This window comes from Colias croceus, chromosome 19 (genome assembly GCF_905220415.1).
Source record: "Colias croceus chromosome 19, ilColCroc2.1".
In the NCBI taxonomy this organism is placed as follows: domain Eukaryota; kingdom Metazoa; phylum Arthropoda; class Insecta; order Lepidoptera; family Pieridae; genus Colias; species Colias croceus.
This window is the reverse complement of record NC_059555.1, coordinates 3,001,351-3,015,783: the sequence shown is the minus strand read 5'-3', so window position 1 is coordinate 3,015,783 and position 14,433 is coordinate 3,001,351. Positions and strand designations below refer to the sequence as shown.

Sequence of the window (14,433 nt, the reverse complement as noted above, 5' to 3'; positions counted from 1 at the left end):
ACGCAACAAAACGGATTCTGTGCATTGGCAATCAGTCAGATTGTGACCGGTCCCAGTGAGTGCATGTGCCGATAGGTACATTAAAGTTGTCGAAAATGCCTTCCTGTGTGTTCAGAAAGTAAAAAATAAAGAAAGATAAAGGAATATATCACAGGAAAATATATTAAAATATTATTACAGTTTAAGAGTAAAAATAACAATTTACAATATTCTTTTTGGTTGACACTTGAAGGACACTTGTATTGAAATACCTAATGAATTATGAAAGGGATAAAACATTGGTTCAATCACTAGTGTGACAAAGCTTGCGTACACGTATGTAGATACGATGATTGAAAATAGACTTGTGTTGGACATTTTGTGATTCATTTTTATAATATTCTACTAGCTTTCCGCCCGCGGCTTCGCCCGCGTTTTCAAAGAAAACCCGTTCCCGTAGGATTTCCGGGATAAAACCTATCCTATGTCCTTTCTCGGGTATGAAAATATCTCTATACCAAATTTCATGCAAATTGGTTCAGTAGTTTAGGCGTGATTGAGTAACAGACAGACAGACAGACAGAGTTACTTTCGCATTTATAATATTAGTATGGATAATATAAAAATGAATCCCAAAATGTGTTGGTAAGCGCATAACTTGAGAACGGCTTAACCGATTTCGTTAATTCTTTTTTTATAATATTCCTTGAAGTTCGAGGATGGTTCTTATGTAAAGAAAACGTGAATATGTACCACGGGCGAAGCCGGGGCGGACCGCTAGTTATAGATAATATCATTGTACGCAATACATGGATGGCTTCGCGTCACAACATGAAGTAAGGCGACGATTTTTGTATCCTTGAATCTTGCCAAAGAAGTTTCACTTATATCACGCTCTTTTTTTTGATGTCAAATTCTGAATTAGGTATGTGAATACAATTTCGAAAGCATTTTAGTGAAGAATTATGTAGGTACCTACCTTTTATGTAGGTACCATTTTTCTTGCTCAAAATCTTATTTGTTATCAGACTTTTGAATTTAATACCCTAAGTTAATACCTATGAGATTCATTATTATTAACGGCCTTAAGCCTGTCCCAGACAGACGCGGCCTGTGGTGGCGATCTGCTGTTGCCTTCTTGCTTGACCGTGATAACAATATACTGCCGCGGCCGCGGTGGCGGTCATTCTAACCTACAGCGACACATTAGCTCTCGAGTCTCACCTGCAAGTGGACGTTAGTAATGGCCAATCGTACGAAGTTTTATTGCTTTTATTGCCCATATTTTGTTTTTAATTCTGTTGTTTTTTTAGTATTTATTTATTTGGTCAACCAACATTTGTTTACAATGATTCTTTAATATAATTATTATATAACATATAGTTCTTGCGATAAAGTAACAAATAATTAGAGGTTAACACAGCATGCGCCAATTATACAGAGCTATTTCTTAAGAGTACGTAAGAGTAGTAAGTCTTTATGTGATGTATCATACAAAACTGGGTAATTTTGCACTGTTTGAATAAACAACTCAGTGTTTATAGGCATAATTTCACGCGGTACACGCGGCCTGTTGCAAAAATTTACAACTGATCGCGTAATTACCGCCTCATGTCCGCGCGCTCATTCACACAGAAGCGGTGGCGGAGAGGGCGGGGCTTGCGGCCGCGGTAAGCCGCGCTGTGACCGCGTCCAGGCCGCGTCTGTCTATGTCGTTCCTAGAACTTTCAAGTCATCCAACTGACCGCCACCGCCACCGCCACCGCAGGCCGCGTCTGTCTGGGACACGCTTTACTAATAAAAAGTTAAACAATGGATAAATTTCAACCATTTTCTACCATAGCTGTGTCCTGCTCTTGCTCACATGAAACGTCAATCATAAAAACAAGACAGGATAATGCAATAACTAATCCATTGCATAGCGAGGGTAACATTTTATTAGAAGACCGTTAAGAGTTTTAAATTTTGTGTTTTAACTTAACCTCGTTGTATTTGTAAATCACTTGTCGGCATGATTGTATTTTGATGTTGTGTGATTTTGAATATTAATGAATAATTGTTCATTATTTAATTAGTTTCGTGTGTAAATTCGTGACTTTTATATTTATCTTGTGTATTGAAATGTATTATCAATATCAATACATATAATAAAATTCTAGAAAAGTGGTGTCTGTACAATGAAAATATGTAAAAAAAAATTAGCAGGGGTTATTACTAAATCGATCCCAAACCCAAAACTGTCGTTAAAATTTTTTTTGTCTGTTTGTCCGTTTGTCTGTTTGTCTGTATGTTTGAACACGCTAATCTCAGAAACGGCTTATCCGATTTAAATGCGGTTTTCATTAATATATTGTGGTTATCTTCATTTAACATTTAGTGTTTATTGCATGTCAATCGGTTTATAAATAAAAAAGTTATGACCATTTAAGTATTCACGGCGAACATTTGCTTATAATACAGTGTACGTTAAAACGTAAGTTATCTGTTATACGCTAAAGTTATTTCTATAAAATGTCCATGTGATCATATCGAAAGTCCCCAAGGGTAGGGTGGGGGTGGGGGGGTAAGCTGAGGTAGTATATAGGGGGGAGGGGTCAAATTAAAATTATGATTATTTTTAGGTAAATTTTATAGGGGAGACCGAGGTGATTTGAAACAAAGGTGAGTTGAAACAGTCCCGATTTCTCGGAACTTAAAACCTTTAGCGATCTGGCAACGTCATTTTTAAACATCTCCTGCCACAAGCTATCGCGTCAGTTCACGCCGGTGGCGTCATTTGTGCAGTTTTGTAGTTCTGAATGACATGTGCCGAAAATCGCAAAAAGTAAGTATTTCATGATTTTTTACGATGCTTGTACTTTAATATTGGTTTTCTTTTTTGGGTTGAGTTATATACATTTTAAAAACTTATTATCTATAGTTTCTTGAAATATACTTGGTAAATTTGATTTCTGTCTATTTACTGCTTGATCGAGATTTGAGTAAAAATTGGGAGGTTTTTTCTCACCGAGGTGATTTGAAACAGACTGTTTCAACTCTCCTTGTTTTCAATTTAATATGTGATTATTGCTAAAAAGTACGAAGATTATAGGATGTTATTGTTGATTTAATGTGTTTATTTGTTTAAGCATGCCTACTGGAGGATAAGCATGCCTAAAAGGTTTTTTCTCACCGAGGTGATTTGAAACAGACTGTTTCAACTCTCCTTGTTTTCAATTTAATATGTGATTATTGCTAAAAAGTACGAAGATTATAGGATGTTATTGTTGATTTAATGTGTTTATTTGTTTAAGCATGCCTACTGGAGGATAAGCATGCCTAAAAAGATCAAAACCAGGCTGTAAAACTAAAAAGGTTAAGGTTGTCAAGAAAAGAAGATAGTGATGAAGAAGAAGAGGAATCCTGCTGCATTTGCTGTATGGAATCATATTCAACTAACAGATCCAAAGAAAAGTGGGCTCAATGTCTGAAATGCCAGTTGTGGGCTCATGAAGCTTGTGCTGGTGGAGAACTTTGTTTTTGACATTTTTTAAATTATTGTTCCTTAAATAGTTTATAGTAGGTACTGATTGTAATACTTAAAAAACGACTGATTATTATTAACTATTTTATGTCAAAGATTTAGTTTAAATAAAATGTAAATTATTTTGTTGATTTGACTAATTATAATTGATGTTACGCATGTTAATTTTTATTAATTTTAGTGTGTATTATTTGTATTAGACCTACTTGACTGATATGTCATTAAAATATTACTTATAAAGGTCGTTGATTACTTGAAAATATAAGTTTTAATTAAAACCTTTGAATCAAATCAACATTTTTATGAATTTATATTTTTTGGTTTTTATGGCATTCAAATGCTTTATAAATATAAATTTATAAAGGATAGAAAAAATTCGATCACGAGGCGGGACTTGAACCCGCATCCTTCGCGCCATTCCGGGGCGGATGCCTAACCAACTCAGCCACTCGTGACCCGCCTGAGCAATCGAATTTATTCTATCCTTTCAGTTTTTTATGTGTCTTAAGGGACACACCGCGCGCCATCTATTGAGATGATTTAACAACCATTTCAACCAATATGAAGCACTTTTCAGTGAATACAATATTGTAACGATGGAACACGACCTTTTCTTGAATTTATATTTTTTGGTTTTTATGGCATTCAAATGCTTTATAAATATAAATTTATAAAGGATAGAAAAAATTCGATCACGAGGCGGGACTTGAACCCGCATCCTTCGCGCCATTCCGGGGCGGATGCCTAACCAACTCAGCCACTCGTGACCCGCCTGAGCAATCGAATTTATTCTATCCTTTCAGTTTTTTATGTGTCTTAAGGGACACACCGCGCGCCATCTATTGAGATGATTTAACAACCATTTCAACCAATATGAAGCACTTTTCAGTGAATACAATATTGTAACGATGGAACACGACCTTTTCTTGAATTTATATTTTTTGGTTTTTATGGCATTCAAATGCTTTATAAATATAAATTTATAAAGGATAGAAAAAATTCGATCACGAGGCGGGACTTGAACCCGCATCCTTCGCGCCATTCCGGGGCGGATGCCTAACCAACTCAGCCACTCGTGACCCGCCTGAGCAATCGAATTTATTCTATCCTTTCAGTTTTTTATGTGTCTTAAGGGACACACCGCGCGCCATCTATTGAGATGATTTAACAACCATTTCAACCAATATGAAGCACTTTTCAGTGAATACAATATTGTAACGATGGAACACGACCTTTTCTTGAATTTATATTTTTTGGTTTTTATGGCATTCAAATGCTTTATAAATATAAATTTATAAAGGATAGAAAAAATTCGATCACGAGGCGGGACTTGAACCCGCATCCTTCGCGCCATTCCGGGGCGGATGCCTAACCAACTCAGCCACTCGTGACCCGCCTGAGCAATCGAATTTATTCTATCCTTTCAGTTTTTTATGTGTCTTAAGGGACACACCGCGCGCCATCTATTGAGATGATTTAACAACCATTTCAACCAATATGAAGCACTTTTCAGTGAATACAATATTGTAACGATGGAACACGACCTTTTCTTGAATTTATATTTTTTGGTTTTTATGGCATTCAAATGCTTTATAAATATAAATTTATAAAGGATAGAAAAAATTCATATTGGTTGAAATGGTTGTTAAATCATCTCAATAGATGGCGCGCGGTGTGTCCCTTAAGACACATAAAAAACTGAAAGGATAGAATAAATTCGATTGCTCAGGCGGGTCACGAGTGGCTGAGTTGGTTAGGCATCCGCCCCGGAATGGCGCGAAGGATGCGGGTTCAAGTCCCGCCTCGTGATCGAATTTTTTCTATCCTTTATAAATTTATAACAACATTTTTATTTTGCAGGTCCTATTACTCCCCAGAATCATAATGTTTCAACTCTCCTCGACCTCTGTTTCATCTTACCTCGGTATGAGGGGAATTGAAACAAGTTGACTTGTTGCGATTAAGTCAATTTTTCACCATCATTTTTAACGCTTACCGTTTATTTATGCTAACCATTCGCAAGTGTATAGAATAACCTATCGATTGGTACCAGTACCATAAGATTTCTGACAATAGTATGAGCTATATTAAACAAAACGTAAAAATTGTTTCAACTCCCCTCGGTCTCCCCTACATAAAATGTCCTTTAAATTATGTCGTATTATAATATTTTTAACCCCCGACGCAAAAAGATGGGTGATAAGTGTTTGACCGCTATGTGTGTCTGTGTGTGTATCTGTTTGTGCCACCGTAGCTCGCTAGCAGGTAATTAGATGCGGTTTTTTTGTAAGGCAGCGTATTTTCCGACGCTGGTTCTTAGATAAACTATATCAAAATAGGTTAATCCATTTATAATACCTAGGTATACATATAGAGGTAAAAGTAGGAATGAAAATAACTAAAGTTATCGAATATACTTTAGTGATATATTAAATGAAAGCGAACGACCTATCAGTAACAATAAATCAAATTTTATCAAAATCGGTTCATCCATTTATTTGATATACGATATAAAAGTTTTAGGTAATAAAAAATGAATTTTGACTCAAGTGACATATGAAATGAAAGTGCATGACGTGTAAAGTATAATTGGACATATTTAATCAAAATCGGTTCATCCATTTACTATACCTATATATTGGTAAAAGTTGGAATTAAAGAAACGATTGTTGTCAAGTATACCTAAGTGACATATCAAATGAAAGTGCATAACGGGTGAAGTACAGTTATAGTTCTATTTTTATCCAAATCGGTTTTTCCATTTATTAGATTACAGCACAGATTACAGCGGTAAAAGTGGGAATGAACAATAATCGAATGTGGTCAAATAATATCTCAAGCGGCATATCAAAATATGAAAGAGCAACGTGTGAGTTACAATTAGTAATGTTTTATCGAAATCGGTTCATCCGTTTATTACACTTTAGGGGTGACAGTGGTGAGGTAAATAAACCAAATGGAGCATCAAACGACAGGATATGTCGTGTACATATAGGTACAATTAGATAATATGGTTTACATCAAAATCGGTTCTGCCATTTACTACACTACGGATGGAAAGGCTGAAAGTCTGTGAAAGAAGAGGGGGATATGGAAGCGAGAGGATAGCCACACCCTGGAAGTTTTGAATTCTACTCAAAGCCACATAGGCCTGGCGCGGCGCTTGGCAATTTTTTTCTTAAATATACCACTTCTTTTGCCACTGTGGTCCATTACAATTTGTGCACGGTTACGGCACAACTTAAAAGGTGTCAAGGAGCAACAAACTTATAGATATCAATATGATGTAGGAATGTATTATGGAGGTAAAGGTAGGTCTCGCTCACTTGAAAATATTACATGAAAATAAGAAACCGAAGTTTAAAAATTAAAAAAAAACCCAACGCAATGAAGGAAAAGGAATAAATAATTTTACAAACTTCCCGACGATCTTTAAAATTATGATAATATGATAATGATGGTATGGCAGCCCCGACGACTTTGTTTTTTTTATTTTTATAAATATTTAAAATGGTATTAATTTTTAAAGATCTTCGGGAAGTTTTTGAAATTATTTATTCCTTTTTCTATGCACTTTTCTTCGTTGCGTTGGGTTTTTTTTTTTAATTTAATGTTTATTGCACAGTCTAAACGGTTTAAGTAGTTACTACAGGCGCGAGACAAACGTCAAAACGCAAAGGAATAGAAGGAATCCGCTACGATAATAATTGTCATAAGCGTATGATGTGTTTTGCACAATTTTATTAAATTGCGACTGGATGAAAATTTTGTTCGTGATCGTCGTCGTCGTTGGTAGGGTGAACAAATCTTTAGTACCTAAAACATCATCCAGTACGCGTCAATTAGTATCGATAGCGGATTCTATTCCTTTGCGTTTTGACGTTTGTCTCGGCACTCATTTGCTGCACAATATATTGTCAAAAACATCCATACAAGGAAGGAAGGAAAATAAATTTGCTCCTTTCCCTCCTGGTGCCTAAAAATAATATGAAATAATTTAAAATAAATTTTACGTAGAAAATTAATTAGTTAGGCATTTATCTTTTTAGCTCAGTTTAGTAATAAATTTTACTAAAAGTTTTTTTAATTATTTATGGTAGGACGTGTTTATTCAATAAAAGTTAGGTAGTAACTACTATGCAGTCACTGTTCCACGCGGACGAAGTCGCGGGCACAGCTAGTTTGAAATAAATTTAGTGTCAATTTATTTTGTTGTTTTTTTAAGCTATTGCATAGCTTCTATCGCGGGCCTTGAGCGCGGGGACCGAATCGAGAAATTCCGTAACGAAAAACCTCACGCTCCCCACTCCGACGGGCTCGGAGGCGTGGCTTGAAGGCATGCTATGCAATAGCTTTACTGTGTAGCCTTACCGCGGCAGTCCCCGAGTGCCACACGTCTTTTTTAATACTTACCTACCCTTTTATTTATATTCTTATTTATCCCACTAGGTTATCTTAGACTAGGGTTGTAGGAAATTTTTATTTCAGAAATAAATTTCTACTTCGATAAATTTAAAATATTTTATTTTTACTTATGATTTCAATATTTATATTATTAAATAATAATTTATTTATTTAAGTCCCAAATGAGGATTGTGTAACTCGCCTCGTATGTTCGTCTTCATAAGCTGTAATTATAAAAAATATAATTATATGCATTTACAATTTACTATAAGAAACATAATGAATTAAATATAAGCTAGTAGCTTACATATTTTTATTTTTATAATAAACTAGCTTTCCGCCCTCGGCCTCGCCCGCTTTATCTAAAACTTAATAAATTATATACTAAAACCTTCCTATTGAATCACTCTATCTATTAAAAAAAACCACATCAAAATCCGTTGCTTAGTTTTAAAGATTTAAGCATAAAAAGGGACATAATATAGGGACAGAGAAAGCGACTTTGTTTTATACTATGTAGTGAAGAGGCCTACACACACACAAATACTGCAAACACACACACACCGACGCACAACCTACAACACAAAATAATAATAAACAATAAAATTTTCAAAAAAAAATATATGATACACGTAATTCAACTTACCTCGACCTTTTCTGCGTAAGAGAGTTCAGTCTTACTGAGTACATAAGAAAGTTTAGCTTGCGCTGCCTCTGACGTCATGTCATAGGCGGGTACTACGCCGCACTCAATTAGTAGCTGAAATAGTTAAAAATATAACTTACTTATACAGTCAACAAACATACACACGAACTAAAACCAGGATATCTTATCTTCTTAATATATATAAATCTCGTGTCACAATGTTTGTCCTCAATGGACTCCTAAACCACTTAACCGATTATAATAAAATTCGCACACCATGTGCAGTTCGATCCAACTTGAGAGATAGGATAGAGAAAGCGGGCGAAGCCGCGGGCGGTAAGCTAGTGAACTATTGTAAAACAAAAATTTTGCCTTGAATGAAACGATTAATTAAAAATTAGGTAGTTAATATTTTAATTTCAAGCTAAAAACTTAAATGGTCATAAGATAGAGAAAATGTATGATCTAAAACGTTGGACCATTTTATAGAAAGGAGAAAGATTCTCCAAGCGAAATTTTGAAACATAGTATATACTTAATAATCCATACTAATATTATAAATGCGAAAGTAACTCTGTCTGTCTGTCTGTCTGTTACTCAATCACGCCTAAACTACTGAACCAATTTGCATGAAATTTGGTATGGAGATATTTTGATACCCGAGAAAAGACATAGGCTACCTTTTATTGCGAAATATGTACCACGGGCGAAGCCGGGGCGGACCACTAGTATATAATATAAAACGCGTGTCACAATGTTTGCCCTCAATGGACTCCTAAACCACTTAACCGATTATAATAAAATTCGCACACCATGTGCAGTTTGATCCAACTTGACAAATCGTTTTAGAGAAAGCGGGGGAAGCCGCGGGCGGTAAGCTAGTATATAATATAAAACTCGTGTCACAATGTTTTCCCTCAATGGACTCCTAAACCACTTAACCGATTATAATAAAATTCGCACACTATGTGCAGTTCAATTCAACTTGAGAGATAGGATAGTTTAAATCTCAAATCATTTTAGAGAAAGCGGGCGAAGCCGCGGGCGGTAAGCTAGTAAATTATACGTAACTACTTATTAACATTACAAAACATACTTCAACGAAGTTATAATATGGAAAGATTTTTGGCAGATTTTTAGTACATACAATATGTACATATTGGGTAACTTACCAAACCAGTTTCATACAGCGGCTTTCCATGCACCATACCATTAACACACTGCGTCACATTTACTACGAGGACGTTGTTCTTCACCGCTCTCTCTATTTCTGCATAGATCTCTTTGCGTTTTATCGGAATGTTTCCATTACCGTATGTTTCCAGAACAATACCTGGATATAGGGGTTTTATTGAAATTTAAATGTAAACTACGGCTTAAGGTACGGGGGTTGAGTTGTGGTTTTGTTCATAATCATATAGACCTAATAATTGTTCCCATTAAAAATGTTATATAGTATTGAATAAGCTGACGCAAGCAAGATAGTTTAATTAATTAAAAATTGAAACAAAAACTTTGTCGGTAAAAATAGGAATACTACATGCTTATGCACATCCTGGTTCCATGATAAGAGTTGCTAGGTATATTTCTTAAATTAAACAACTACATAAAATATTTACCTTCCATGCCTTCAAAAACGGCTCTTATAATCGCTGGCGTTATAGTAGGTGTGACTTTCAACAAGTAAATCTTAGTGCACAATTTGTCATGCAGTATACATTCATTTGGCACAGATTGGTGTAACAGCATCTTAGGATCGATATCTATTGTTGTTTTAGCTTCTAGTAATGGCGGGAAGTTGGGAGAGTCGAAAGCGTAGATCCGTGTGTTTGATACCTTTTTTACTCTGGAAAAAATAGGTGAATAAAAATACTAGTAAATTAGAAACTGTAACAATAAAAACGGCGTTGCAAAACACAACAATCTGAAACCTATGAAAAAAAAAAGGTTTTCAAACATAGGTAGATAACTTAACTCCAGTGAAAGTGTTTTTCTTATCATAAATAGCAATATAGATATTATTCAAACCTCGTTCCTCTGAAGAGCTTACATCCAAAGAATACGGTTATTTCTGGTATATACTGTGTGGCAGCGATCAGTAGTGCGCAGAGGATGTTGTTGTTACCGTCACTACGGGGTTGGAAGATTGGAACCTGAAATGATAATATGAATAATAGAATAATAAATATAAGGACATCATATTATGTACTTACAGAGACATCTAAGTACTTCAGAAGTACTACATCAGCATTTGGATGAGTTTTCATAGTTTACTTTTATGTTTTTAATATATTATATAATTAACTAGCTTTCCACCCGCAGCTTCCACCGCGCAGTCAAAGAAAAGCCCGCATAGTTCCCGTTCCCGTGGGATTTTCGGGATAAAACCCATCCTATGTCCCAGGGTAAAAAGTAGCCTATGTCCTTTCTCGGATATCAAAATATCTCTATACCAAATTTCATGCAAATTGGTTCAGTAGTTAAGGCGTGATTGAGTAACAGACAGACAGACAGAGTTTTTTTCGCATTTATAATATTAGTATGGATGTGACGGTGCTGCCTTGTTTTAAAAGTGTTGTGCCGTTCGCATGGGAACGGAATGTGGGAGCGGCTTCTCTCAGTTTAGCATTTAAGTTACCGTTATTTTTTTTTCCATAGATGCTATAAGAAATAATATATTTTTTTATTGTACTGGTTTAAAAAGTAAATTGTTTTTTTTTTTTGGCCTCCGGCTGTAAATCTCGCAATTTATAAATTAGTATCATTAACAAGCATGTAAAGTAATTTAAACATAAATTAATTCCCAAACCTGAGCTCCAGTAAGGACTACAGTCTTGCCGACTGTTTCCAGCATAAAGGACAATATGGACGCTCCATACGCCATCGTGTCCGTGCCATGGAGTACCACAAAACCATCGTAGTCGTGGTAATATTTCTGGAAATATTAAATTGAATAAAATATATGTGGCAGATATAATTGGGTATGAATAAAATGATAGATACTTTGCTGATTCTAATTGATAGTTTTTTTTTAAGATTTCCACCATTTTTTTACAAATAAACAATACGTATTTTCTCTAAAAAAAACATTGTTTCTACATTTAAGTCACCTATCATGATTTATATGCAAGAATAGATAAATAATATAAGTAATTCAAATAATAATATATAAGTAATATAGTAAAAAGCCACAGAAAACACATCTTCCGAAAGTTATCCAACATCGCATGAATGAATTATCATGATTAGATTATAATTTTATTAATATTATCATAACTCTATTTGATGAAGAATATTAGAATATCTTTATACAGCATTTATTGAATAAATTATTTTATGAAGACAAATTTATGAAGGTTCAAAAAGACAAACGCAGCAAAACTTGAAATAAATATTTTGGCAATTTGGACTTCTATTACCAGAATCCAGGTCAATTTTAATTTTTACGATACATACAATTTCTATGTATGAGTAAGCTTAAGCACATAATTTGCAACTTAAAACATAATAATTCAGTAGTTTTACCTTAATATCTCTCGCTATTTTGAGCCAATCGTCTGTCATGAAATCTGACGAATCTTTCAGTTCATCATATTCTAGTATCTTGTAAAGTACCTTTATATCTGTGTCTTTGCCATCTAAAAGTAAAAAAATATAGGTCATTATTTATCAATTGGAAACAGGAATCTAGAGCAAATGCCTAATCAAAGCAAGAATCTCTTTGCTAAAGTTGCAACTAATTACGATAAATCATCAAGAAGCCTAGAATTTAAATACAAAAGATTATTTAAAAAAGATTTTATTTACAGAACTGTGAATGTCATGATAAAATATTATGTACCTAGTCAACAAATAAGTACCTAGGTATAAATTAAGCAAGATTATGTACCTTATTAAGAAAGAAGAAAGAAAGAAAGAAAAAACATTTATTTCAAGGACATCAATAAAGAACATCAATACAAAAAAAAATAAACATAACTAAACTAAACAAAAAAAAATAAAGTTACATAAAATTTACACACGAGAAAAAGTAAAAAAGAACATGAGAAAAAATTTAAAATATAAATGAAAAAAAAAAAGTTTGTATTACCTATACAATAAAATATTTAGATGTAGGTGAGTATTTTCTACAAGGTATGAGATTGTGATCTCTGATATCTGTATTTGTTTATCCTAAAACAAATTAATCAACTTCACTACATAGGTACCTAGTATAATTAATCAAAGTCGCTTTCTCTGTCCCAATGTCCCTTTGTATGCTTAAATCTTTAAAACTACGCTACGGATTTTGACGCGGCTTCTTTGAATAGATAGAGTGATTCAAGAGGAAGGTTTTATTATATAATTTATTAGGTTTTAGACAAAGCGGGCGAAGCCGCGGGTGGTAAGGTAGTTGCTAATAAAGCAACTTATTCCTGTAAAAAAGATATAATATATAGATAGAGATATATATAGATAGAAATACATAATAAAGATTGTGTAATTAATTTATAATCTAAGTTAATTTTTTGGAAAATTATTGTACTTTTGTGAAATACAAAAGTAAAATAATTTTCCCAAAACGAACTTTTTTTTCGTGACCTATTTTAATTCCAACATGGATATACTAAAAGCACAAAAATAATTAAGTTTTCATTCACTTATATTAATTACAAACATATACAATTACCTGGTAGAGCGAGGTATTCCTGTCTGTCTGTTTTAGCAAGTCGCTTCTCCCAATATTCGTTGTCATGTAGTTGAGAGAGTTTTCTGATGACTCGGTGCTCAATATTCTTTTGTGGTACCAATACTGAAACCAAAGATATTACAGAGATACAATACTATATTAGTAGGTAACTAAAACCGATAAGGTATTTCATTTATCCCTACATAGTAAAATAACTTTGTACATAGGTAGGTACCAAGTATAAAGCAAACTGCAAAGTCACTTTCTCTGTCCCTATGTCCCTTTGTAGTTTGTATACTTAAATATTTAAAACTACGCAACGGATTTTGATGCGGTTTTTTTATAGATAGAGTGATTTAACAGGAAGGTTTTGGTATATAATTTATTAAGTTTTAGATAAAGCGGGCGAAGCCACGGACGGGAAGCTAGTTTGTTTAATAACTTTTTGTACCTCCTATTATAGCAATTATAGACTTAAACAAAACAGTTAATAAACTAATATATTATGTATAGAAGATTAGTTAAAAGGTGACCTTAAAGCCCTTAAGCGGTCTAAGGCAAAGGATAAAAATATATAAAACGAAAATGTTACGCTTTTATGTTTGTACATTGGCCTCTATACACAGCTTCACACACGTGGACCTTGTTACTTGGCCGTTCTAAATTCTTATTCTTGAATTCTTTGTTGTTATATTAAATATGTCACCCACTGTTACCTAATTTTCATTCAAAATCATTTATATTCATAGTCATTTCATTTCGTTTCATTCAATAGTTTTTGCCTATAAGAGCGACAAACATCCGTGCAATCATACATTTTTTACCTAATTTATAATTTTTGGAAGATATCTGATGCTACTAAATATTGTCTAGTCTAGTAATTTTATCTCTAAACACAATAAAATATACCTCTAACATTGTAATAGTAAATATAAACCCACCATTTAAGGAAAATTAACTACCTCTATACAAATCAGAAAAATATACAAAATATGTATAAATAATATTATATCAACAGTACTTACCTCCTTTCTCATTTTTCAACATTCCAAAGGTGCCACCAGTGTATATAACCAAAATTCTTTTTTCGACCATTTTTTTATATTATATTTTTAATGTCACACAAAACACGTACTCAGTCACACAGCTCAATACAGCGACCAAGTCAATTTGAGTCAACCTAGACGTTCGGGAGGAACTGGAATGTGGCCT

At 33.9% G+C, this 14,433-nt stretch overlaps 1 protein-coding gene across 1 annotated transcript; it reads right to left on the bottom strand.

Moving 5' to 3' along the window:
* Positions 1-8,009: 8,009 nt before the first annotated feature.
* On the bottom strand, positions 8,010-14,404 carry LOC123700213 (L-asparaginase-like). The gene is made up of 9 exons (XM_045647363.1): positions 14,247-14,404; positions 13,222-13,344; positions 12,078-12,190; positions 11,362-11,487; positions 10,581-10,705; positions 10,172-10,398; positions 9,725-9,885; positions 8,553-8,666; positions 8,010-8,130 (listed from the first exon to the last, which is right to left on the bottom strand). The coding sequence occupies exons 1-9, from the start codon at positions 14,314-14,316 to the stop codon at positions 8,074-8,076; spliced, it is 1,116 nt and encodes a 371-aa protein (XP_045503319.1). The 5' UTR covers positions 14,317-14,404; the 3' UTR covers positions 8,010-8,073.
* Between the last annotated feature and the right edge of the window lie 29 nt (positions 14,405-14,433).